The following is a 24,194-nucleotide window of genomic DNA, read 5'->3' on the forward strand; positions in this document are numbered from 1 at the left end:
AATACAATAAATAATATGTATGTTATAAAGTTGTGTTGCGTTCTATTCTTTCCGTTAACCACTGCATTTGTTCGTTTGTTTTGTCTCGAATACCGTATTGCTTTCCATATCAACACGCCATTTTCGGCTCCGGTAGGCAGAAAGGATGGAACGCCTAATTATCTTTTATAATTGAATATTATTTATTTTGTTCATTAACACTCAAGGGGCATTCATAAAAAAATATACACGCTAACGCACTTAAAAATAAAACACAAATAATCAAATAAGTCAATTTCTGTCTGTTCTGTAAAAAAGAGATGAAAATATTAAAAAAACATGATAAAAAAGTTAAATAAAGTAAATACATTGCTCTTCATGCTGGTTGTTTTCATCAGAATCGCCTCTTTTTCGTATTATTATTTTTTTCTTCGTAATCTTATTGTTCGTGAATGACATGAGGAGGTATATGGAAGGTGAAATTTAGTTTTAAGTTCTTCTTTTTCCTCTGACATTTTTTTCTTACAATATGTAAAAATTTAATTTTTATTTTTATTATGGATTGTTCAAATTTCTTTGTGTTATATATTTGCTTGCTTTCTTATTTCAGTTTTATGTACATATTATTACGTGTTACCATATTATTATTATTACCATACCTTTATTTAAATATCGATTGTAGTAAATGGAGATAGTTTGAAACAGGTCGAAGAATTTGTATATCTGGGTAGTATGTTTACTAGAGATGGAAATATGGACAAGGATATTGAAAGGAGGGTTAGTGCCGGTAACAGAGTTAATGGTGCCTTAAAGTCTGTCGTAGCAAATAAGTGTCTATCGCAAGAGGCTAAATTAGCAGTTCATAATGGAGTTCTGGTACCAACCCTAATGTATGGAAGCGAAGCATGGGGTTGGAAAAAAAGGGACGAAAGTAGACTGAATGCTGTTGAAATGCGATCCCTCAGGCGAATGTGCGGAAAAACAATGTATGATAGGTGCCCTAATGTCGAAATTAGAGCAGAATGCAAGGCTGAGTTAAGCATTATCGACAAAATTAAGAAAGGTCTTTTGCGATGGTTCGGTCATGTGGAGCGAATGAATGATGAAAGAACGGCTAAAAAGATTTATGATGCGAATGTGTCTGGTTGTAGAAGTCGAGGAAGGCCGAGAAAGACATGGCATGATCAAGTACAACAAATTCTTGAAAGTGGTCATGTGAAAAGTCGGAATAATCGACGTGCGTGCATGAGAAGATGTATGAATGTGAAGGAAGCAAAGGAAGTGTGCCAGGACAGAGTGGTGTGGCGTTCTATCCTCTCTGCCTACCCCTCCGGGGAAATGGCGTGATGGTTAGTTAGTTAGTTAGTTAGTTATTTAAATATTATTCTGTCCCAAAATGAGTTTGTTGTAACCCCTGGGAGTACAATTTTTTTTTGTATGATTTAATAAAAAAATACATTTTAAAAAATATTTTTTTATTTATTTAAAAAATCATATGGTCTTTCAGCTAAGACAACAAGACAACAAGACAACAAGACAACAAGACAACAAGGCAGCAAGACGCGAGGCAGTTGTTCCGAGAATGAAATGCATTTGTTGGATATTCTATAATTGAAGAAAATAATAATGAAAAATTGTAAAATAATAAAATTGAATATTACGAAATCAGATTGTAAATAATTCATGTAGACGACATGATATTAACAAAAATACGTAGGTTAGAACATAATTAACGGATAAACGTTTAAATTCAGCCAATCCGAGTAGGCACTTTCGATAAAATTCTAATAGTTCGCGTTTCGCATTCTGCAGATCGGACGCGTTAGCTCTATTGTAAAATTTCGCATTTCATCGCAGTACCGAGTAAAAATTATAAAGATACAGTGTTTGCTAGTAGATTGTATCTGGCCCGGATAAATACCGCCGCCGCGGAGTGGAGTACCTATATACATCTACAATCTACATAACGGAGTCGATATATTATGGAAATAGGAGTGTTTCCCGCGACCGCCGCTTGGCGGCGCCATCTTCTTCCGAGCGCGCGAAAGTGTTTTCGCGGAAAACGCGTGCACGTGTGTTGTCTCATTTGTCGGAGTGACACTTGTCCGACATTGTTTTCCTTCGGAGGCTGACTCGGAGGGTGCAATTCCGCTGTCAGGGGCTGCCATGCGGGCCGCGGTCCGTCGGGAGGCCGTCCCTCCGTCCCTCGGGTAGCTGCTGCCTGCTGCCTGCGGGCTTATAGCCGGGACCAACATTGCGCATTCGTCAAACTCGACGTAACCGGTGGAAATACATTTTTATTGCACACTAAGTATAGTTTTATTGCGTGTACTGGTCAAAAGCGTAATTATCGATTTTTCATTGAGTGTTTTATTTTATTTTTGACAGAATATCAATTCTTTAATTTTCAAGAATATAATATCGGAAAACTGATACGTGGATGTTACACAGAGTGTAAAGTGGCCATTTAAACCAGGCAATGACCGTTCATAAGCCCTCTAAATGTCTAGACTTCAACATTCCCTTGTCAAAAATGTTTTCCCTCTCTATGGCAATAAATTTTAATGGAGTTTATTTATTTTTAATCAAAAAATCGAATTGATTACGTGGTTCGTTGTTAAATAAACTAGCTTATTATTTCAACATTAATACGCTGTTTTGTGTTACAAAATACGGATAAAAAATATTATCGACATATTTTTTTAATGTGCTTCTAACGGGAAAGTATTGACGCAGTACAAAGTTGTATTCCGAAGAATTGAAGGCAAAATGGTGGGGGAAATGTTTGCCCATTTTACCAGGTGCTGCCGCCGCGTACAGTTCGGCGTATAGAATAACTACGGCAGTGGTCACAATGGCTCCCTCGACTAACACGGCGACTTTCTTCCTCGAGGGAGATTCGAAGCAGTTTGATCAAATATTAAAGTTATACCCTCAAGCTCTGAAGTTGAAAGCTGAAAACAAGACTAAGAAGCCGGAGGAACTCATCAAATTGGATAACTGGTGAGTGGAATCGTATTATTCGCGGAGAAAACGCGGCCGTGTCGTGTCAATGAACTTGCATTGTATGTGTATCTGTGCAGACTGAATACCGAATTGATAGCCTCCCTCGCGGACTGCATCTCTTCTAGGCCGCGAACCGCTCATTAAAATCACCGCGTCACGTGGGATCGATGTCAAGTTGACAAATCGGCTATTCTAATATCAAAAGTACGATCAATTTTCACTTCGTCCGGTCGCCGTAAAATGGTGGAATTTTTAGTACGCGTCATGGCTGGCCGCTTTTGTCGCGTTTACTCGAAGATTTGTTGTTTCTGATTTAAGCTACCCCTAGCACATTTAATGTACAGTTTGATTAAGTATCTTTTAAGCGGCGTCGACGTTTTGTAGTGTACTTTTGAAAAAAGTTAACGGTGTGTCGCGTGTAACCTAGCCTACATCCGTTCAAAATGGTGCCCGTCCGACAAAGCGAGCCGTTTCGTTATCGCGTATTGTATCGCAGTTTCAGGATATTTTTATCTCGAAAAGACAGTGTTTTAAATGGCAGGGGATGCTGGAAGATCGGGTGATGAGGATCCGCGGTGCTGGGGGCTGTGTGAGGTAAGCTGCGGGCGACTGGGACAGTCTCGGCGGCCCCCTTGTGCATGTATTGGCGCGTCACGTACACAGTATTATACCGCTCCCTCGTATTTACCATCAGGGAATTTTCCGATTCAGTAAGCGAGTAAATTCATAAAATAATACTAATGTTTAAATGTATTACGCGGAACACCTGTTTTCTTAACTATTGATTTGTTTCGTCGGCCTACTACCTCGGACGAAAAAACTTAGTTTTCAGAAAGTTTTTCAAAAGTTTTAAAACTTCGCCGCTTCACAATAACAGAACTCTCGTTTTTTTTTAATGTGTGATTCCAACGAAATAATTTATGCGAACTTACTTTCTTTGTTCTCGGAAGTGTGAAAATTAATAAGATTTCTTATAAGAATAATCGTGTAGCAAATATGTAAGACAAAACCGTCGTTTCTCTAAATATCTTAATGAATTAATTTATTTATGTATTTATATAATACGCCTCCGCTCAAAAATTCAAAACATACCTACCCACTTAGCTTTCCAATTATTTAGTTCGGTAGGGGTGAATTTTTCATTTATTATTAAAGCGTGACTTCATCAGTTTAAAAAATGCCATCCGTCCATATTTGTTTTCACAGCTGTTTTATGTGATAAAGGTAGCACCTCATCATTAGGAGCTTTAGTAACAAATCAACAGTGCTTTTACAACTTTTATTTATATTTAATGTTGAGCATACATTGCCATATTGATAAAATGTATAAAAAATATTACTAAAACATCAACCTAATACAGCACCAATGAAGAAGTGCAGTGCTTTTTTAAAAAATATTATTTTTTATTTGTTAATAGACTATTAAACTAAAGCAAAATAAAAAAAATGCATTTTTATTTTTATTAAGTTTTGTAATTTTTTATTTACTCCGCTCCTGACATCACTAGTTCTCTTAACTGAGTTGTTCTGATTAGTGGGTTGGCTTCCACGAAACCGGAAATCTTGTCAGTTGATTTAGAAGAACTTGTGATGTCATTTAAAGTAGTTCATTTTTATTATTTTTCTAAATGCTCTAATTTTTAACGGGTGTAAGAAAACATTTTTATATCCAATTTCATGATAAGTCCTTATTACTGTTACGACAAAAACGTTATAGGGACTAAGAGCTGTTAGTTTTAAATGAATGTTATTTTTATTCTAAATAATGATAATATTTCTGATACTCCAGCGGTATTTTTGGTTGATTAAAATCCTAAGAAATATCTTAATAGAACGCTTTAGAAGTTCCCCTGCTGAAAAAATCTGTTGATAGTTATGCGGTCTTGCAGTATCACCGACGATATGTATTAGTTTTAAGATACTATTAAAATTATAAAATTGGATGTATATTCAATTCTCAAAAAAAAGCATGTGTTGCTCCGAAACCAAACTGTTGTTAAAAACACATTTTAATTAAAAGTACAATTAATTGACATACTTTGAATAAATATTTCATATCAGCTATGTCGGGAATCGAACCCGAGACGCGCTGACCACTACACCACATTTAAAATCTTCTTCCTAGTCGGCCCCTCATGGCTGAGGATCGTGCCCACGTCTCGTACTCTCGAAACTGCAGTCCTTCACTTGTCTCAGCACCCCGCATTTCTGGGAACTTTCACAAAGGAAGAGCTCGTTGCAATTTTTACCTGGTCAGACCAGCGCCATTTTGAAGAAAAAAACACCTCATAACTGAAATGATGATTCGTGCCTTTGGTATAAGCCCCGACGTTTTCATTATGAAAATATTGATTTCTACATAACTCGATACAATGAAATGATTACAAATTATAAAACAAAACCCGCTGAAGTGTTTTGTGTATTTACTCAGCAGATTTCAACTTTATTGTGTCAGACTGTCGCTGTTGACTGTGTCTCATAAACACAATATTCATTTTATTTTGACTCAGTTTTTTCAGTCTATTATCAAAATTAACCAAAATTTCAGCATCGGTACTGATTTTTTGTCCAGAAAAAATTGAATGATCATTGACATGTGTCAGTGACAAATATGGAATTTAGTGGCATGTTTAAGTATATGCCCTCTTATGATGAACCCCTGGATTTTAATTTCGATGCAATTTTCTTTAACAAGTTTGATCATGAGGAAGAGTGATATCCGACAGCCCTCAATATAATTTTCAAGCTCACAGTGAAAGGGGCGATGAAAGCAGTTTACGAATTTGAAATTTGAAAAACAATTACTACATTTTCATTCAGAAAATTTTATTTTATTTTATAGACAGTTGAAGATGACTCTTCAACTGTATTTCAACAGAAGCAGACCCAAGTCTGATAGGGTTTACTTTGGTATTTTATCACATTTAGTAAAAAGGTAAAACTTAGGCTTTAAGCCTGTGCTTGGTAGCCCTTTTCTGTTACAAGGAGAGTGGGTGGTGGCTTCGGGGAGGGGGGAATCGGGAGGGGGGGTAGAGGTACACCACCTGTGGCATGTACTCCTTGTGAGATAACAGCTGTCACCATTACATCATCATTGCATCTCAACTTAGTAACACTCTGCTCTTTTCTCTCCTATTAACTTACTCAAATGTTAGGCTGAAAGAAATATTACAGTACGATTTTTCTAAGAATGGTCGCCTGATGTTCCTATTGAGCACCCATGAAGAGTATTATTTATTCAATTCAGAACAAATTATTTTAAAATATATATATTAGCATTACTTTATTTAAATATAATACAAATTGATTTATTGACAATGAGGAAGTTCAGTGCGACGTCAAATTGTAAATAAAAATGTTTTCTTTCACGCGGTAAAAATTAGGGCATTTGTATTTATTTATTTTGACATAAACGGCATAAATTGCCTTTAAAATATATTGAACATAAATAGAAAAAAAAAATACATTTATAAATACATAACAAAAAATGATAAAATTGCATAACTATAACAATAGTAACAAGTAGTTAAATACACATAAGCATCCACAAATATTAACGAAATAAATACATAAATATGAAAAAGCAAAAAAGGAAAACATTTTTAAATATAAAGAAAAGAATAATATTGCGAGAGAGAAAAAGAAATCAGACTAGTTTTATAACTATCAAGTCCAGAACCAAATATATCAGCCTTGTCCTCATACTGATTACCATATCTGTGGAGCCTAGGGATAGGCGAGTGCATGTGGTAGTTGGTCCTAGAACTTGCAGAACGAAAAGGAGATCTGTGGCGGGCATAATGACCAGTATGTGGAAAGATTCTCATAAATGTATTTAAAAAATGAAGTACTTTCAACACCGTCACTAGTTCTCCGAAATCAACCATCAGAGTTTTATATATTTTATTTAGAGAGCAATATATTTCTGGTTCTCGAACTCATGGTTCGAATCCCACTGTACCCAACTTAAAGGCCCTCAAAAATAAATATTTGGGTAAATCATAAAAACGCAAATAATTGTTTTTTAAAAAAAACACAAAACTTAAAATCATAGCCCTGATAATACTACTACCATCGCGCCATTTCACCGTAGGGGTGACAGAGAGGATGGACTGTCACACACGTCTATCCTGGCATATATTCCTAGCTTCTTCCACATTCATACATCTTGCCATACATGCCCTTCGGTTCTGCCTGCTTCCTTGCTCGTCCTCATCCCACGTTTCGGAAAACATCTAAGTATCCGAATTTTTTATTATCCGAATGGTGTCAGGTCCCAATTGATTTGGGTAATTGGAGTTCTACTGTAGTTCCATTTTAGTAATATAAAACCCCAAAAACGCTTTACAAAGCGATTCTTTGAAATATTACTTTAATTTTAATGTATAATGTAAGTGAAACAATTTACTTTGTTATCACATGCTACACTTTTTTTTTGTAGTTTATTCAGATTAAAAAAATATAAGTAAACAATATTACTACTAAATTTTATATTTATTAAATACATATGTTTACATTAAAGTTTCCCATTACGTAAAAGAAAAAAAATTCTTGTGTACATAATGGGAAGTGATGGCTTACAGTAATTTGTTTATTTTATTTATTAATATTTTTAGCGTAACATTTAAATTACAAAATAATAAATAAACGGTGTTTTCAATCAGTGCTACACAAAAAATAATTATAAATACAGTGGAACTTGGTTATTACGATGAAGATGGGACCACTTGAATTTGCTCGTTATAAGCTTTACTCGTTATACCAGAGAAAGGTTTTTTTATACAATCGCTATTGCACATTGTCACTAAGTAAACAAGTAAATACATATGTGTACATATGATTCATTCTGTTTTTTTTTTACAGGGATTAGGTTTTAACTGATCTAGAATTCATTTGATATCACCCACTTGTAATGTTTATTGTGTATTGAAATAAGCTTAGAATATAAAAAATCTAAAAAAAACAATGTGAAAACTCCAGAAACAAGCATGTCATTCATAAACTACAAAAGCAGCTGTAAATTGTAACAATGTGCCGAACCGGCACTTACTAAGTTCACAAAGCTTGGATTTTTTAAAAACCATTTGTGTTCATTTTTTAATATTGTCGGCAAAAATCCAATTAGGTACTTAGACACTTACATAGCTATCATAAACATGATCCGATCCCAACGCCCAGCGGTATTTAGATTTTATAACTTAGATTCTCATTTCGAGAGTGATGTTTTTAGCAATTGAAGATTTTTTGTAATTTTTGACAATATTTTTGTTCAGTATGTCAGAGAAGTAGCTTGTTATAATAGTAAATAATTGTATGGAGAAAACCATGAACTAAAATGTCAACTAATGTTTCCTCGTTGCATCCGAGATCTCACTATTTCCGGGATCGTTATAACCGAGTTCGACTGTATTACTTTTCGCTTCTTCCTTAAATGAGTTGTATCAATTAAAATGATTTGGAGAATGAGTCAGTTTTAGGTTTCTTCCGAAATATCACTTCACTTTCACAGTTTCTGCTGGGAGAGCATTCAATGCGCCGCGACTCAAAGAGCCTGCTACTGCAAATGCGCGGTTCATAAGGTTATAACAACTCTTTCCATCGCCGTAGATGTAGCCAATCCAAGCGTAAGACATATGTCGGCTGGTTCATCTGGAATGCGCGCATGCAGTTCCGGAGCAGGTTATGCAGTGACTTATACTTAAGCCAACAGTTTGTATTCCACCTTTTGTGGCGCACTTAGCCAGAGTACTTCCCGAAATAGTGATATGACTGAACTTAGAGATTCCAAAATCAAGTCTCGCTGCGGCGTTTAATACAGACTGTAGGCGAGTATATGGCGACCCCGTGGCTTAGAAGCTTGCCTCGCACTCAGAAGGTTCCGAGTTTAATTCCCGGTCAGGTCACAAAAAAAAAAAAAAGATTTTTCTCAAGGTTCGGTGTTAGCTGTAATTCGCCGCTGTTCAGTCACTAGTCAAAACTATAAATAAAAGTGGAAACAACTAAATGTAGTATTTTTACAATTAAAATGCAGTTCCACCAAAAAATTTCAATCTGTAAAATCTCAATCTATATGTAAATGTAAACTGCTGTATATTAAAACCATCATGTTTCAGGTGAACTGATTACCTTTAATGTATTTTTATAGAATTTTATTTGAGTTTAGGACTAGTAAACATACTAACTTCATGTGAATCATATAACATTAGAAAGTTATGTCCCACAAACAACACTGCTATACGTCTAATCGTTTGTCCCGAGCATTCATTAGTTTATTAGGGCAGCCATTGACTCGTTTGCGGGCACTTTTTTCTCAAAATATCTGCTCAAATGAATGCATATCATGACTTTCTTATTTTTTAGAATATTTCACTTTTGATAAGACCGGACCGTAGCTGATGATTAAGTAAACCTTATTTGATTATTTCTTTACTGTTTTTTTTTTAATATACCTTTTTTTATATTTTCAAAAATTTATTTATTCCAAACAAATATACATATTACAAAATAATAATAATGTATCCCTAACTCTACGATGCCAAGAATCTGTGTTGAGTTGGAATAAAACATAATGGAAAGTAGATGCATGTATATTAATCAAGAATACTAAAAATAAAAATTATTACATAAACATATATTTTAATAAACTAGGCAATATGCTTAGTATTATATAAATCAATGTAATGTCTCTCAGCAGTCTCCTGCAATGGTCTCTTCCCTTAGACAGAATCCAAACTCGTACACTTCTGAAAATGGCTTTTGTTTTGGAGAACTTTATATGTTCATCCGGGACAATATATCCTACCATATAATTACTCCAGTTTCACGTAGGCCAAAGCTCTCTTTTCACCACCAATGTCTGTTGGACTGACGGCTATACTGCCCTGCTAGGACTAAATGTCAAATCTGCTAAATTGCAAATTTTACAGGACATTTTTTTTTATGAGAGAATATCTCTTATTTGAGAAGCAGAAATGAATTGTTGGCTGAGTAAATATGCGAGGTTATCGAATATCTATTTTTTATTTTATTTTTTATTGGGGATATCAACAGTAATACATGTAACAAATTTTTAACAAATAAAATATACAGAGAATAAAACCAATGATAGATATCCACAGAAATACATTAAATACACGTACAATACATACTAGTGTGTTTGTGTGAGTGAGAGGGTGGGTGAGTGGGTGTTATATTGGAATGAGAGTGGACATGTGTGTAAATATTGCGCAAGTGTCAAGTTTCGAAAATATAAATATAAATAAAATATTAAGAATTAGACATAAAATAAAGACTTTATTATTGAAACTAAGTATAAGACAAAAAAGTATGTTTTAAGACGCGCATTTTAAATGTAATTTTTTTACAATCAAATGGATCAATAAAGGGAAAGTTCAAATTATATTCACGAGCAAAACGTATAAGTGGAGAGTTCTGGGCATAGTTCGTACGAACTGCTGGCACATGAAATAGAGAGCTCGACATGTGACGGGTGCAGTAGCCGGGGACATTTAATGATAACTCGGACATTACAAAAGAAAGAACGCAAAAATGGTTTTTTTTTTCAGATACGACTTTTAGGCTTAGCATTGCAGTATAGTCGTCATTTCCTAAATGAGAGATACGATTTTGACGGCTTAAAGTTGGCATAACCGCGAATGTGTTAATCAAATTTGATGTCATAAAAAAAATGTTTATAAATTGAGTGTCTTGTCATACGGATAAAAGGTTTCACAAAAAAAACAAATTACATCAGATTTAATAATGAATAACTCGTTACAACAGGGATGGAGAATACCTTAAGAAGGGAATATGGAAGTCTAGGCATTTACAGGGCTTATGACCTGGCCACTTTACACACTGTGTAACATTCACCATTCTGCCAATGTTTGAACATCCATATTTCTTCAATTCTTCCATTTGTTGATTTTAGTGAAGTTAAAGAGCTGAAACCTTTATTGTTGCGAAGAAATTCATCTGACTGAACTATTTCACATACTAGGCAACGCCTGAAAATAATTTTCCAATTTTTAAACTTCTTGCAATTTGTCAATCTTAATGACTCCTAAGGGGGTGAAATCCAGTCTTTTGTCTACAAACATTTGGACAAACTCAAAAATTGTAATGAATAATTCGATTTAAAAGGTTACATCCTCGAAGTAATAATGCACTACCGCTTATACAGCCACCGATGCGCATAAAATATCTAGGATTATCAATCACGAAGTTAGCTACAGTTTGCAGCATAACAATGGGCCATACTCTTTTTATTGCAGGGTTATTCCAATTCATGTTTCTATAATTCTTCTTTTATAATGAGGAAATTTCCGTGTTATTTATGAGCAAAGCCAAGCGCAGGCAATGAAAGTGTCCATTACACGTCTGTCGTCAAACCAAACAATGATGACCGCCAGATAAGTGGAGTTATTGGTAACCAAAAATTTGCAACGGTTTTGTTCTATGCAATGGCGCGGAATGGCATTTCTATAAGCGGGGAGTGAATTATTACTCCGAGGTTTTTGCAAAAAGTTATGCAAAATAAAAATACCTCAATAAATTTTTATCTATGTCAACACCAGCACCAGCGCGTTAGATAAGCACACTTATATTATATTACCAGTTTGGCATTGTGCTGTATTCCACACTCCGTACTATATATATTATCTCTTATTTTTCCAATCTTCCATACTGCCGTACATTATGCATTTACAATAATATATTTATACCCACCTGTGACCAGTTCTAGTTTCTCACTGAGAATTTATTTCAATAGCAAACAGAATGAGGAATGAATCACATTTTGTGACCCATTTCTTACATATTAAATTAGAAATATTACTGTTTCAACAGAAGATAGAGAACCTTTTAAGAATTACGTATAGAAGTATAGATATGTTTTAAGTATAGGCTAAGTACTTAGCGAGTTTATTCTTCCAACCAACCAAAATAATACTTGTGAAAAACATTCACAATAACAAATTATACACAGAGTAGGGAGGGGAGGGAAACCATTAAAATAATAATGTATTTGTATTTTTGTTTCAGGTATCAAAATGAGCTTCCAAAGAAAATAAAATCAAGAGGCAAAGATGCTCACTTAGTACATGAAGAATTGGTACAACTTATGAAATGGAAACAAACAGTAAGAAATTATCTATTTAATTTGGTAAAGTCTTTCAATTACACTTATAGGATGAGTTACATTTGCTAGCCAGAAAACTATCAGTCGTTAAGGCCTAAAACACAAACTAGCGGGCAGCCGGCACTGGGAATTTTATGTACTTCACTGTCCCACATCCCACCGTATATTTTACAATTTAAACTGACGTGTCTGGCTCAAAGTATTTCTCTGAACTGATCAATAAATTAATATATTGTTTTAATGATTTTTTTTATGGAGACAGGGGACTATTCGGAATATTCCATAAGTTTGATTGAATTACAGTGCAAATTTAATTACTTTTAAGTGATTTAATACATTTAGATTATTATTTGACTTACGTAATCTGGGATTATGAAAGGATTTTTCAATAAAATATCTGTAACAGGCGCACGGAGCATGACAGAAAAGCTGCTCACCTCTGAGCCGTCTAGGGTCCAGTGCTTATTAAATAAAAAACCTACGTTTTAAAGAAATTTCGTCGTACAATGCTCTAATTTTTGCCACGTGTAAGAAAACAATTTTTATATCCAATTTCCCATATCACTGAACTTCCCCATTCTTGTGTCGAACTAGACTCGACATTATACGACGCAATTACTAAAATTATTTTTTTAATTTATATAATTTTTTCTATCAAATTTGTCAATCTTTAAAAATAGTTAACAAGTGCAAGGGATTATGTAAGCGATAAAAAAAAGGATGAACATTTAATTTCACACAAAATAACATGCTTATTATTTTTATGCTTAATATGTATTTACTATTTATTTATTTATTCATACAAATTACAAAAAAATAATAACGTATCCCTAATTCTATGAGGCCAAGAGCCCTGTGTTGAGTTGGGATACAACATAATGGAAAGTAGAAGTATGTATATTATTAAATAATACTAAAAATAAAAATTATTACATAAACTTATATATATTTTAATTAACATCTGGACAACACGCTTAATAGTACCAATGTCTCGCAGCAGTCTCCTGCAATGGTCTCTTCCCTTAGACAAAACCCAAACTTGTTCACTTCTTAAAATGGCCTCTCGTTTTATAGAACTTAATATGTATGTTCTTCCCAGGCCCACAAAAGAGAAATTATCCGAGCAAAAGTTTAACACGTTTTTGGTATTAAATAATTCAAATGACAGGAAAACCCCCTATGAGCATTCTGCATTTTGATTATTAATTTTGCCTTTTATTTGGTATTGGGGTTCATCAACTCCTGAATTTAGTAATTCCTAGAAAGTTTTGAACAATAGGATCGTTTTGTAGAAATTTCTAAGAATTTTCACCAAAACTGGTAAGGCTCATCTTTTTTTATTTTTAAATGATCTATAATTCATCTTTAATTCAAAATTCTCTTTATTTACCATCGTTACGTTGATTGAGATTTTTTAAAGGCAATGTTTAAAATCAGTTAATTATTTAAACGATTTTATTTTAAAATATTTAAACATTTTTCAAGTTATATTTACAAGTTAATATGATAGTATCCAATATTACTCTATCTATAACATATTTAAATATGACACAAAATTAAAACACAACACTGGCTAGAACACCCCAGCTATGAGGTGAAAAAAGCCACAAGAAAATATTTATTTATTTTAACACTATACATCCATATGCATCAAAAGGGCGGGCAAAAACGAGAATTATTTAAATGCCTTTAATTTTTTTTAAATTTATTTATATATACACCCAATGGGCATTTTTAATTACATATTTATACATAGAAAATTATTATAAAAAAAGTAGAAAGACTCAATAGTATATAGTAAGCTTAGTGGGAGTGGAAGCGGGAGAGAGGTGTGTATAATTGAATTCGATTCAGAAAGAAGACAACTTGTTATCAAAGAAATCAAGACTGGATGTTTGTTGGCAGACCTTAGAATTCTGGGCATAGGGAATGAAAACCATAGTTAGTTATATGGTTATCGGTATGAAAGGGTAAATTTTGTCTTAGGTTTCTAATTAGGATATTTAATTGTATTGAGCTCAGTAGTTCAGGCGCAGCAAAGAGTGAGTTAAGAATTTTAAATAGGACTAGAAGGTCGGATTTATTTCAACGGTCTTGAAGAGAAGGTAGTTTCTAACTCATACATATATTGGTCTCTGGATAAGCCCAACCTCCAGCCTATCATTCTCAAAAATCGATGTTGAACTGATTTAATATTCTTGATGTGAACATCATAATATGGAGACCAGATAACAGAGGAATACTCTAGGTGCGGGCGAACCAGGGGACAGAAGAGAGTTTTAAGAGTATTGATATTTTTGAAGTCAGTTGTGCTTCTGAGGATTTTCTTTTTTTTTTATGCACAAGTGTTCTTGTTCTTTGTTAATAGTCCTTGTTAATGTTAAATATGTTTTCAAAAGCACTCCCTCCACATACCCAAAAATCGTTTTAAAGACCGAGGGTATTCCTATCTTCTAAAAAACTTATTTTTTTGTCAAAAATTCAGTAGCTTTATTCATTTTCAATTTCATAAACTAAATATATATTATATGTTATTATTAGAGAGCACGCATAAGAATATGTCACTATTTAAAGATTCAAAATAATAAAAAAAGTCAAATGCGATTTTGATTTAATTTGACTACTGCTTTCATTGTCCCTTTCGCTGCAAGTTTAGAAAACCTTTAGAGTTTAGAGACGGCTTATGTCGGATATTGTCATTCTTCCTCATGAACAAATTGCAATTAAATGCTCAGTAGCAAAAACTGCTTATTCACCTTTATAATCTATGTAGTTACAAAAAATAGTATAATGCGTTTCTTTAACCCTGGTATTCGCTATGGTGTCAAATGAGTGCATAGAATACAAGACATGATATGTCTCTTTTTTTTTTTAAATGATGAAGTCGTAATTTTCGATAACAGGTTATTTTTTATTAGTTATATAAAATAGAGGATTAAATAGTAGATGTGTTTTTTATTTTTAGATACCTGTATTAATAAAACATGTCATCTTTTGCTTGATGTAACATGACATTACATCACCTCTAAAGGGTTATTAAATATTTGTATAAAACTACTTACCAACTTTTATATGTCTACCGGTTTCGAGACGTACCCGTCTCTTCATCAGGTCACCAACTAAACCAACATGCAAAACCCATTATACATCTTCACCATAGTTGTTGCACAAAAAAATAAAACCACCCCGACATGCATTTTAATAAGCAACCTTGTTGTGGGAGAAATAGTTAAAAAAAGAGGGAGGGGCGTGAGTTTAATAGGTATAGGGTGGCCATTATAATGGAACATTATATTACGGGCTATATTGAAAGATTGTTTGATTATTATAATATTAAAAATATATAATATTAATAATATGTTAAATATGTTTTCTTTTTTAGCGGGGAAAGTTCTACCCCCAGTTATCGTACCTCGTGAAGGTCAACACCCCTCGGGCCGTGATGACGGAGACCAAGAAGGCCTTCCGCAAGATGCCCAACATCGAGCAGGCCATTACCGCCCTGTCTAACCTCAAGGGGGTCGGCACTACCACAGCCTCGGCCCTGCTGGCCGCTGCTGACCCTGACAACGCCCCTTTCATGGCCGACGAGTGCCTCAAGGCTATTCCCGAGATGGACGGCATCGACTACACCGCCAAGGAGTACCTCAACTTTGTGGCGCACATACGCAACACATGCGACAGGCTAAATAAAGTAATTATGTTCTCCATCTCTGTTGTGATTGTAATATATCTGTATACAGTCGAACTTGGCTATAACGATCGCGGAAATAACGAGATCACGGATATAATGAGGAAACATTCATTGACATTTCAATTTATGGTTTTCTCTCCATACGTTTATTCGCAAAAAACTACTTCTAGTACATACTGAATGAAAATATTGTCAGCAGCAAAAACTTTTCAATTGTTTTGAAACATTTCAAAATAAGAACCTAAGTAATGAAATCCAAACAGACTAACTTAAGACCGAATGACGGAATGAAGGAATCGAATGACGTTTATGTCACTTTGTGAATATCCAAGAACCTAATTGGTGTTTTGACCGACAACATACATTGAAAAAATATTACACATGTGGTTAAAATTGCGTGTAAACAATCTAAGCTTTGTAAACTCAGTAAGTACCGGCTCCCGGCTCGGCACCGCATTACAATTTACGATTTCTTTTGTTGTTTATGAATGGCCTCCTGATTTCTAGAGGTTTTTAAAATGTTTTTCAGTTTTTTTTTAATGTTCTATGGTCAATGTATAATAACCATTACGAGCAGGTGATGTTAGATCAGTAAAACACTAACCCTTGAATATTAAACATTTCAAAAAGTGGTAATTATTTGTGAAATAGAACGTGGCACGAAAAATTTATGTTGATTATCCAGTTTTAACCTTGTGGAAAAATAATCATGTTTATTTATCTGCATTTGAAATTTAGAAAGTGGTATGCTTGTGAGCATTTATTATAATTTTCCATATATACCAGGGCGATTGAATTTAAAAAAATCTATGGTATAACGAGTAATGCTTAAAATGAGCAAATTCAGCCGGTCCCATCGTCCTCTTAATTACCAAGTTGGACTCTGTTTTGATAACCTCAGGGGATGGAATCCAGTCTTTTCTGCAAACATTTGGACATACTTGAAATAATTTAAGTATCCTAGCAGCGTTAAGCTGATGTGTGTACATCTAATGCACATGGTTTTAAATATCATCATAAGCTCGACTTAGAACTTGGCTGAATCCATAAATCTCCTCGATTCTCGTCTGTTGCTGCCTTTGTCTCCAGTTTGTTATGTGTAGTGTATCTCGGAGTAATAATGCGCCATTTATAGAGGGGCCCTATTGTTATTTTCCATAGAAGGAAACCGTTACATACTTTTGGTTAGCGGCAACTTCACTCTGCTGGCGGCCATTTTATTTTGTTTGACGACAGACGTGTAATGGATGTATCATCGATGTGCTTGGCTTTGTTTGTAAATAACTTCAATATTTACTCGTTACAATAAATAAACATTGACAATGGTGAATTATAGTTATTACAATGCAAATTAACATCGATTTGGCAATTATTCTCGACCTGAGTACGGTCCATTGTTTTGCTGCAAACTGTAGCTAACTTAATAGTCATATAATGGTTTTGGGCTCCTCTATAGCATGCGGATTATTACTATGAGGTCTATATAGATATATATATATATGTGACATACATCTATCGCATTTAAATAAATAAAAACAATAAATAAATAAATAAAAATAAATGTGTAAATCATCCGAGAGCATATTATATTTTTATTGCAGTTATTTGCACAAAATACCTATACAATTCTTTTCATATTCATGTCCCAACTTGCTAGAAATAAAATTCGTGTGAAGTCGTTATATAAAGGCGCCTACTGTGTGAATGGAATAACAAGGTTTCAACTAACGTTTATCCAAGTTGCCCAGTGCAAAAAGTTCCATTTGCAATAGTCTTATTTCATACTCCAACACCATTTACTGGATTTTTGACATTTTTAATACAGTTTATGAAAAAAGGTTTAAAAATTTAATTAAACAATAAAGTATCACTAGTCTGACGATGTCGGTCATGACGAAACCCGGTCACTCTAGAATTCCAACAGTCCGTGTGCTATGTAGCTGCATGACGTGTTAGAACATTTCGGTAGTAAGATGGCAGAAGGGACCATCTGTAATTTTCAAAAATGTTCAGGAGAGCTGAAATACGACTCAATTTCAAGGCTTCAATCCCCAAACTAAAATATTTTAGTGTTGCTTTTCAATAATGAATTACCATTCTAAATTATGCTGTTTTTTTTTAAAATATTATTCTATGTGTATTTACTAAAATATTGATTAAAAATTTTGAAAACTAAAAAACAGAAAAAAATACAGATGGTCCCTTCTGCCATCTGACTACCGATTTATTGTCAGTGCCTTTGTGGTGATTTTCACAAAAATGGCACTTTATATGTAGTAATAATAATATTACAAAAGGTCAAAATGAAGATTTTTAAAAATCTAGTAGCAACTAGCGACATTTGACAATCGATGTTGAGTATGTCCGTAAGCACCTTTTGAGGATATATTTTTTTTAATTTTCCATCCCACGGTTAATATGAGCAGTTTGGTGCGCAGGAGCAGAACGGCGGCAGCAGCCCCAAGTGGAGCCCTCACCTGGTGGAGATGGCGGTGTGGGCCCACTACGTGATGGCGGAACTGCAACCCGCCCTACTAGGGGAGGATGCGGAGCCCCCTAGTAACGGGGGCGCTCTGGAGACCAGCGACGAGAGCAACCTCGAGCCCCCGCTCCTCACCAACGGGGAGCACGACGAGGCCACCACCTCCTGCACAGAGGACTCCCTGGACAAGGCAGCCAGCCCCCTCCCGCCCACTAAAAGGTATACATACAATCTAATTAGCGTTATTAGCTTCCACACCACGGTGGAAGTTGACTCTTCTTTTCTAAGTGCCTTGTCAGGTATCCCTAACGCTGGCAATCACTCCAACGAAAGTCTGAAAAATCTACTCCACAGTTCTGCAGCCGGTCCAGTCTTCAATCTTGCCTTTTAAAATCAAATGAAGTATGTGATACTTGTCTCCACGCATTATATACCCCAGATATAAAAACTTCACAAACTTTTATAGTTGTTAAGAGTTTTCTGTTCATTCTATCTCGACTTAAGACTTCTGGGTTTGTTATCAAGTCTCCCCGAGACATCTTAAGCACTCTGCTTTATATCCATATCTAAAAAGCTTCCAGGCTGTTCCCAGTGTTCACCTTCGGAGTCCAAATCTCACAGCCATGCAACAACACAGACCGCACATTTTGCCTTATCAAGTTCAGATTATCATTGTAGAAGACTGATTTCATTTTGTCAAAAACAGCTCTCGCTGCCTCAATTCTGCATTTAATTTCTACATCTGGGTTAAGGGTCTCTCTAAGAATGCTGCTGGGGCACTTAAACTTGTCCACTTTTTTAATGTCACTACCCTATAATTGGAGTGAAAATGCCGAGTAGTCGAGTCGGCCAAATGCTATTAATTTTGTTTTTCTGTGTTAAGCCCGTTTTATATTGGTCAGTATATGGTGCAAGATCTTGTGCAGAATTTGGTCACATAAATATTGTGTCTAAAAATACAAGAATTGGATGAAATCTGTGGTCAAATTCCAAAAACGTAAAACACGTCCTATTTTTCAAACAATATTTGAGCCAATATCTGCGCGCGCATCCCACTATAATATTGTTAACTGTCATCTGTCAACTTCAATTTTCAAGGCGTATTAAATTATTTCTTGTTGCTTGTGTAATTTCATTTATTTAATTTGAATGGAAACTAAGAAAGATTATTGTAAAATCAACAATTTATTAATTGAAAAAACAAAATAAGCATATAGATATTTACGAGTACCTACATTATGTTTTTTATGTTTTCTTGAATTGTATTATTTTCTAGGCATGAATATAAATCAATGCTAGTGAGACAACAATTAGCGAAAATTGTAAATTCCTTTTGATTTTTTTAAACCGTAATCTAAAAACGCTGTGTCAAATAATATTATTCATCATCTTTCCATATCTGATCCCCAGTTGGATCATATGGTGTCCATAAAGAGCCTCCGGGCATTTCTGTCAGCTCCCAAATTAGGTTCGCGTCCCGTAGTTCTCACTTGAACTGCCGAACTGAATTGATGTTATTAATTCAGATATAAATCTATTCATTAAAATACAAATAAAAGTACACGACATTTATGTTTGAATGCGTTTTATTTCAAAGGCAGTTGAAGAAGAAATCATACCAATAAATATTGTGCCGTACATACACAAATTGGATGAAATATGTGGTCAAATAAATAAATAAATTAGAACACTTCCTATTTTTCATACAATATTTGAGCCAATATCTGCGCGCGCATCCCACTGTTATATTGTTAACTGTCATCTGTCAAATAGGTGCGAAGGTTTTTACGGTCACTGTTATCAATATGTTTCTTTTTGGGTGATACCGTGTTTACCCTGAAGATGGCTCCTACAATGGTAGCTGAAACGTCGGAACAAATCCAAATCACATGGTATCACCCAAAAAAGAAACGCATTGTCACCTGTCAACTTCAATTTTCAAGGCCCATTAAATTATTTGTTGTTGCTTATGTTATGTTTTTTATCCAATGCACAAATTGAGAAAAAACTAACAAAGAACAAATCAACGATTTATTTATGAAAAAACTTAATAAATAAGTACATAAAGTTTTTTTTGTATGTTTAAAAATTTTATTATTTTTTAGAGATATTAACCAAAACATATGAGATAATAATTAATTAGTGACTCTTTTTGAAAAGATTCATTTTAAACACGCACTTCTTTTCAAATTTTAAAACCGTGATTTAAAAACGCTGTGCTAAATAATGTTATTCATCATCATTCTACTGCTCCCTTGTTGGATCATAATATGGTGTCCACAAAAAGCCTCTATGCATCTCTCTGTCAGCTGCCAGTTCCTGCGCATCCTCCCGAATAAGGTTCGCGTCCCGTAGATCTGACTTGAATTGCCCAACTGAATTAATTTTATTAATTCAGATGAAAATCTATTTATTTATATAAGTAAAAGTTCACGGCATTTTTCTTTGAATGCGTTTTATTCAAAAGGGAATTGAAGAGATCACAAACAAATAAGAATGCTTTGTTTTGATTTTTTTAAAACAAACAAATGTAAAAAAAACAAATTACTGGCAAAAGCATTAAATTGAATATACAAAGCCATTATATATATTTTTTTTAAAAATAGACATTTATTACAAAAGCAAAGAGAAACACTGAGGAGATAATTATATCGTAGAATTCAATATCTACAAATTGTATGTTTTTCCAGTATCTATGTAAAATAAATCTGTTGTCAAATTCAAAAAAAGATAGAACGCGTATTTTTCAACCAATATCTGCGCATCCAACAATACAAATGTTACGTCTGTAGTCTAATGAAAAGTAAGAATATAATACGACTTTGCTATTTTAAAACGCGGATCTTTTCAAATTTTGCAATATGAAAAAAACATAAATAAAAATTAGATAATTAAGTATTTTTAAAGATATTTCTGATAAAAATTCAGTTATAAGTGGTATATAACTAAAATATAATTTATTTTTGACCGGCAGATTACGCCTCTTGGAATTTCGATTAAAAACTACACTGGTACTCAAATATAAAGACAAAGCATTTAAATAAAATATACTAAAACAATGATTTTGAAGATAATGAATTGAAGAGGAAACCTATTAAAAAAAAAAAAACAGTTAAAATAGTTGAGATCAAATCTTTTTTTTGGCATTGAGTTTTTTTGTCATTTTTTAGGAAGAACATTTTAGGTACACTGCAGGCTGTAAATATTGCAAAAGCTGCTAAGAGCAAATGTTCACAATCCATGTTGATTGGCCTTGGGTTGGTTGTTTGCAAAAATAATAATATATTGTTAGTTGTCGTCACTAAATAGCTCGATTTGCGAACTGTCAAATGTCAAACAGCAAATGGCGTCGAATACTACGTACTGCGCATGCTTACGCGCAAGAAACTGCCCAATGTAAAACAGCTAATAAAATGGCCCAAGATTTGGTACAATAATTATTGTTCAAAAAACTGCGCAAGATCTTGTACCATTTTATGCCCAATGTAAAACGGGCTTAAGACCCGGTTGTTCGCCAAATGCATCCACACTACCTAACAGCTCCTGAAGATCGGTAATGGTATCTGCCAGCAAAACAGTGTCGTCTGAATAACTGATGTTGTTGATTACAACCCAGACTTCTTTCGTTGTTGTTGAGCGCTTTCTTAAAAACATAGAATACTAGTTGAAAAGCAAGGGGGACAGGATACAGCCTTGCAACACTCCACTGAATGGGTATTCATCCGATTTTTTTTTTCCACGTCTGATTTCAGCTGTTTGGTACCAATATAGGTTTTGGATGAATATTTCCACAAAATCAGAATGTTTCACCCTATCAAATGCCTTTTCATAATCTATAAAACCTGCGAAAATCTCTTTTCTCTGATCATGACACTTCTGGAGCAAAACATTTACAGCTGACAAAGCCTCTATTGCACCCGAGGCATTAATCTAAAGCCAAACTGTGTGTCATCTAGGTCTAGGTCCTTTTGGCACTTATTCCAAACTCCAAGTTAACATATGCAGAGTTATTTGTGTCTCACTCGCTTGGTAAAGAAAACACTCAAATAAGAATATAATGCCTAATTTTTCAATCTATGCATATAAAATGTTATAAGTAAACTTGCAAACTGTCATCCCATGGTGGGTATGCACAATTCTTGTAATAAATACACATTATTTTTCATTTGTGTTTATCAAAAATTTAATAAAATTTAAGCAATTACTTTATCTCTAGATATAATATGGCGCACTTACTATAATACTAAGTTTATTACTGTATAGTCTCATTGAATTTATATGTATAATGATATTTCCTATAAAGTTTAGTTGCGATGGACCGTAGTAAGAGTGTGCACTTGTTCCAGAGCGAGCGAGGTAGACGGGAGCTGTTCAGAAGAGAACTCCCTGGAGGAGGAGCCTCCCAGCAAGAGGCCGCGCCCCCAGTGACCTCCAGCCCCCAGCCACTAGCACGACCCACCGCGCCGCCGAGACCTCGCCCCCTAACTCCACCCATCTATAACTATCCACCCACCAAAACTTTTTCATTGTCGACCGACTCCCGTCTATCTAGACCGAATAGACAAATATATTCTAATTATTCCCATCTTCGATCATTCGTTAATTTTCTCATGTTCCGTGCTTGACAATCGAAAAGTTTTGGTTAACTCTATTTATTAATGAAATCAATTAGTAGAGGTTTGTGATAATATTTTGTAAATCAATTTAATTTATTTTTGTTCTGACTTAACATGAAGGTTTTTCCCGAATGTGTAAAATGAAGAATTATTAGTAATTGTGACGTGTCAAATGGGGATATAGTATACGCCGAGTGGCGGGTGGTGACATTAGTTAGGACTGTACTTAGTCGAGTGAAATGGTGACAAGTGTGAGGTGTGAGAACTAGTGTTTAGGAACAAACATTGTACCTAGTTAATTTATTTTTCAATTCCATTATGTAATGTTAATTATTACTGAATTAAAGCCTAAAATTAAGCGGAAGTGACGATTTTGTAAGTTTGTAGGTTAGGAATAAGTTAAGTTTTAATCAAATAATATTATCGTTTACAATAAAAAAATATATGTATATGAAATAAGAGGCGGCGGTGAAGATTGGTGAATTATTAGTTTTGTTTTTATACATACGGATAATACATAAAACTAATACAAGTTGTTCTCGGCTGCGGAGAGACATTCCATTACAGTTGCTACCAAGACGGATGCTAATCACAAATTATTGCCTTTTATTGTAGTACGTAACATAACATAAAGATACAATTATTTCTACGGAGAGCGGTGTGAATGCCTCTTGTGTACCGACTGATACTGATCCAGTTAGATTAATGTTGAGTGAATGCTATTTTTTTATATTTTACCACCACGAGAGTCCTTTTTGCTGTGAACTTGAAATATAAATATGAATATTTGTCACAAAATGTTACAACCACTCATACTACTAGCCGTCTTACTTAAGGTAGGATTACACAAATATGGCCTTACTTATTCTGAAACAGAGTGGAATCGGAGCATCTTACCCAAACATGTGCTGTGGCACAACCAATTTTAGTCTTATCGGAAATATAAACATAATACTTTTACACCCGACTTTTATTTATCCAACCAAACTATCCAAGCAATTAACATTCGTATTATGTCGTTACACTACTTGTCCGTTTTATAACCCTTCCTTATGTACAAAGAAAAAGCCCAATGCCTCGACTATAATGGTTTCAACCAATTTTGATAAGACTAATATAGTGCTTGGCTACCAACTTAAAACTTTTTTTTAACTGTAAATTATATTAACATATTACAACAGAGATGAAGAACATTTAAGAGAAGGTAATATAGAAGTCCGGGCATCTACAGGGCTTATGACCTGTCAATGGCTGGTTTAAGTGGCCACTTTACACACT

The 24,194-nt window shown here is 34.3% G+C and overlaps 1 protein-coding gene across 4 annotated transcripts; it reads left to right on the forward strand.

Moving 5' to 3' along the window:
- The first annotated feature begins 2,805 nt into the window (after positions 1-2,805).
- On the forward strand, positions 2,806-23,876 carry Amun (protein amun). 4 transcript variants are annotated; one of them, XM_088225195.1, is made up of 5 exons: positions 2,806-2,982; positions 12,028-12,124; positions 15,507-15,818; positions 18,245-18,519; positions 22,647-23,876. In XM_088225195.1, the coding sequence occupies exons 1-5, from the start codon at positions 2,834-2,836 to the stop codon at positions 22,726-22,728; spliced, it is 915 nt and encodes a 304-aa protein (XP_088081321.1). In that variant the 5' UTR covers positions 2,806-2,833; the 3' UTR covers positions 22,729-23,876. The 4 variants fall into 4 exon arrangements, with proteins under 4 accessions (XP_088081321.1, XP_088081327.1, XP_088081341.1 ...); XM_088225201.1 differs by having other exon boundaries at positions 18,257-18,519; XM_088225215.1 differs by lacking the exon at positions 2,806-2,982 and adding an exon at positions 3,186-3,579 and having other exon boundaries at positions 18,257-18,519.
- Positions 23,877-24,194: the final 318 nt, after the last annotated feature.

The sequence above is a fragment of the Micrasema longulum genome, unplaced genomic scaffold (assembly GCF_059751315.1).
Source record: "Micrasema longulum isolate JH-2025_06_02 unplaced genomic scaffold, ASM5975131v1 h1tg000035l, whole genome shotgun sequence".
Classification (NCBI taxonomy): domain Eukaryota; kingdom Metazoa; phylum Arthropoda; class Insecta; order Trichoptera; family Brachycentridae; genus Micrasema; species Micrasema longulum.